This window comes from Ochotona curzoniae, unplaced genomic scaffold (genome assembly GCF_017591425.1).
Source record: "Ochotona curzoniae isolate NIBS_2020 unplaced genomic scaffold, NIBS_Ocur_1.0 contig_1014, whole genome shotgun sequence".
NCBI lineage: Eukaryota > Metazoa > Chordata > Mammalia > Lagomorpha > Ochotonidae > Ochotona > Ochotona curzoniae.
Window position 1 is genome coordinate 37019085 of NW_024464920.1, and position 3308 is coordinate 37022392.

General features: G+C 49.9%; 1 protein-coding gene across 1 annotated transcript; it reads left to right on the forward strand.

Moving 5' to 3' along the window:
* Window positions 1–1228: 1228 nt before the first annotated feature.
* On the forward strand, window positions 1229–2648 carry LOC121163103. The gene is made up of 2 exons (XM_040990352.1): window positions 1229–1404; window positions 1480–2648. Exon 2 carries the CDS (start codon window positions 1502–1504, stop codon window positions 2276–2278), a length of 777 nt encoding a protein of 258 aa, XP_040846286.1. The 5' UTR covers window positions 1229–1404; window positions 1480–1501; the 3' UTR covers window positions 2279–2648.
* The last annotated feature ends 660 nt before the right edge of the window (window positions 2649–3308 follow it).

A 3308-nucleotide genomic window follows, 5' to 3' on the forward strand; every position in this document is an offset into this window, starting at 1 on the left:
GGACTGTCTGTTCCTGGGATTTGGTTGTTTTCCCCATGAACAGATAAAGTTCTCCCCAGCCTCTGTGGGGTGAAGCTTTCTCTAGAGTAGGATCCTTGCCAGCCTTGGCTGGGTGTGATGGCTGCATCTTGAGGCTTTACCCACTTCACAACCTGAGCATTCCTTTCCAACATGGCTGTCCTACTGTCCCACCACGTTTCAGGCTATGCTGCCTGCGCCTTTGCTCAGAAGACAATCCTTTGGGTTTTTTATGGAAGGTTTATTACATAGGCATGACTGATGAAATCATTAGCCTTTGGTTTATTTGCTTACCTCCGTCCCAGTTAGGGTGGAGATGGGATGAGACTGAAAGTTCTAGCCATCTGGGCCTGGTACAAAAGCGTAGCGGTTAAAGTCCTCACCTTGACCGCACCGGGATCCCATATGAGCACCAGTTCTAATCCCAGAGGCCCTGCATCCCATCCAGCTCCCTGCCTGTGGCCTGGGAATGCAATCAAGGACGGCCCAAAGCTTTGGGACCCTGCACCCACACAGGAGACCCAGAAGAAGCTCCTGGCTTTGGACTGGCTCAGCTCCGGCTTTTGCGGCCACTTGGGGAGTGAACCATCGGACAGAAGATTTTCCTCTCTGTCTCTCCTCCTCGCTGTATATCTGACTTTCCAATAAAAACAAATAAAGCTTTAAGAAAAATAAAAATCTTGAAAAGAAGACCAGGGTGGAATTCCTTGCTCTTGATTTCAGCCTGATCCAGATCTGGCAATTATGGCCATTTAGAGATGGCAAATGGAGGATCTCTCTCTTCCTGTGTAACTCTCCCTTTCAAACAAATAAAAAAAAAGAAAAACATAGTAAGGAATGTATACAATTTAGGTGTGGCACTGGAATAACACAGCTAAGACCTGAGGTACTGCTCTGACTTACCAGCAGATTCTCATCTTTCCAGTTGCCCACCCAGTAGGTCAATAGTAGAAGAGCAGTGTTTAAGATTTATGGATCTCCACTGCCTCCCCCTCCCTCCGCATCCTCTAGAAGCCACACAAGAGCATCTCCTGATCCTAATTTAGATTGAGAATAAAAGCTTAGGGTGACCAGGACCTGAGCCAAAAATAGCAGGAGCCATCAAAGAAAAAAGTGCTGGTCCACTCAGGACAAAGATGAGACTGCTGAACAAAGTCTGGGGTAAACCGAGGTGGATAAATATTTGTGAACAGTTGCTGCATGTTTCCAGAGAACATCAACTCTTTTTGGACTGGGGTAGAGAAGTGAGAGCTAGAAAGCAGACATTCTGCCTGAGGGAGCACTGAAGCGAAGGATGTGCTGGTGGCCACTCCCTGCTCTGACTTGAGCCTCCCAGATCTGGTGAGGATCATCCACAGCCACTAAAGGAGACAGAGCATATTCGGGGTGAGTAAGGGTTCCCAGGCCGAGGCACACTTTAAGGGCTCCCTACTCACCCGCTCATGCCCTGCTTCTTTCCAGCCAGGCCATTCTCTGCCCCATCATGATCCTGGCTGTGCTGCTTCTCCTCCATGTCTTGCTGATCCCAGTGGCTGCCTTTCCAAGAAACGTCCACAGTGGTGCTCTGATCTCCCAGTCATCTGGTGTGGACCACGAGCCTCCACCAAGCGTGCCCTCCAGCCAGATCCCTCCCCCAGGTCCCAGGACCTGCCAGGAACTCGTGTACCTGTTCCTTAGCCCCTCCTTAGATCCTCTCCCCAAGTACCTATCCCAGTTAATGCTGAAGGTGGCCCTAGAAAATGTTGATTGCCTACCAGAATTCCACAACCTGCAGCAGCATTTCCTGAGGATGAGAGGAAAGAATATCACCGAGATGCTCATCCAGGCGGTTCAAGAGCGCAGTGAAGAAGGGATTAGTGACCTTGGGATGATGCTGATGGACATGGGGGGCTCCCCAGGGGGGCTGAGGCGGACCCAGCGCTCAGTCAGCCTCCCAGAGGCGTGCAACTCCCCACAGGGGCGGGTGCTCCATGAGACGACAGTGCTGATAGCAGAATACGCCGAGAAGCTCCCTTCCTCCAAGCTGGCGACAGAGCTGAAGGCTGCTGCCCTCAGTGTCTCTCAGAATTGCACACAGGAGTCTTGGAAGCAGTTGGAAGATGTGGCCACGCAGGTGATGAAAAGCCCTGAAATGAGAAACTTCACAATGTCTATAGAAGATCAGAAATACTTCATCATCCGTATGATACCCATTGTGATACATATTACAGGGCAGATAGTACATGCAGTTTTCAACTATTTTTGGACATGGTTGGACTAGACATCACATTTACTTTCTCAACTGACTCTGCTAGGTCTGTGTGCAGGGCCTGGGCACCACAGGTGGTTAGAAATGTTGGGGAAAGCTTAGGACAGGTTTGATCCAAGTGCTGAAACATGTAGGCTACTGAAAAGCTTTGTTCCTCTTGTTGTGCTCCTGGGCCCTAGTTCTTCCCAAGTGTCTCTTCTTTCCAGTTGTTAAATACTGTGGATTTAGTGGGCGCTGACTACGCAGTCTGCTGTAATCCTCATCCTCCTCCTCTGCCTTATACTTTGTAGTTCTCCCACCACCACGTGCTATATAACTGGTGTATGTGGACCTTTGTAACTGCACAGAGAAATAAACAGCTGCTACTACATGTAGCAGGATCATGGCTGTCTAATGGTCTGACTCCAGGTCTCTGGGGTCACTTTGGGGAGCCGGCGATGGGAACTAGCAGGGACACATAGGATATGCGCACGTCCTCTGAAGCTGAAGGCTTAAGCAGTCCATACCAACTGGTCAGTATTTATGGAGATCGTGTCCCCTGACAGGTCATCAGGGACAGCAGCCATCTCCTCTCCTCATGGGACAGATCAGATAAAGTCTGCACTCAGCCAAACAGTCTCACTTCTCGCTGGGCTGGATGGTCATTTGGGCAAGTAGAGCCAACCAGAGCCCTGCTGATCTAGTATGGGGATACCAAGAAAAACATCACTGACTCTTATTCCTATTTCCTGAACCCAACTAAAAAGGAACACAAAGAGCCTTCAACTGCCTGCTTGAAAAACCCACATCCCCTAATCGGAGTGCCTACTTGGGTTTGTATTTCTGCTCTGCTGCCAACCCTGGCTCTCAGCTCAGGCGCACACCCCTGGGCTCAACAGGTGATGGCTCCAGTACTTTTACCACCACTTGCGAGACCAGAATTGAAGTTCCTGGCTCTTCCTAGTTTGAGCCTGGCTCAGCCCCGGTTATCACAGGCATTTGGAGAGTGAATCAGGATACAGAAGCTCTCACTCTGTGTCTCTGCCTTTCAAACACAATGGAA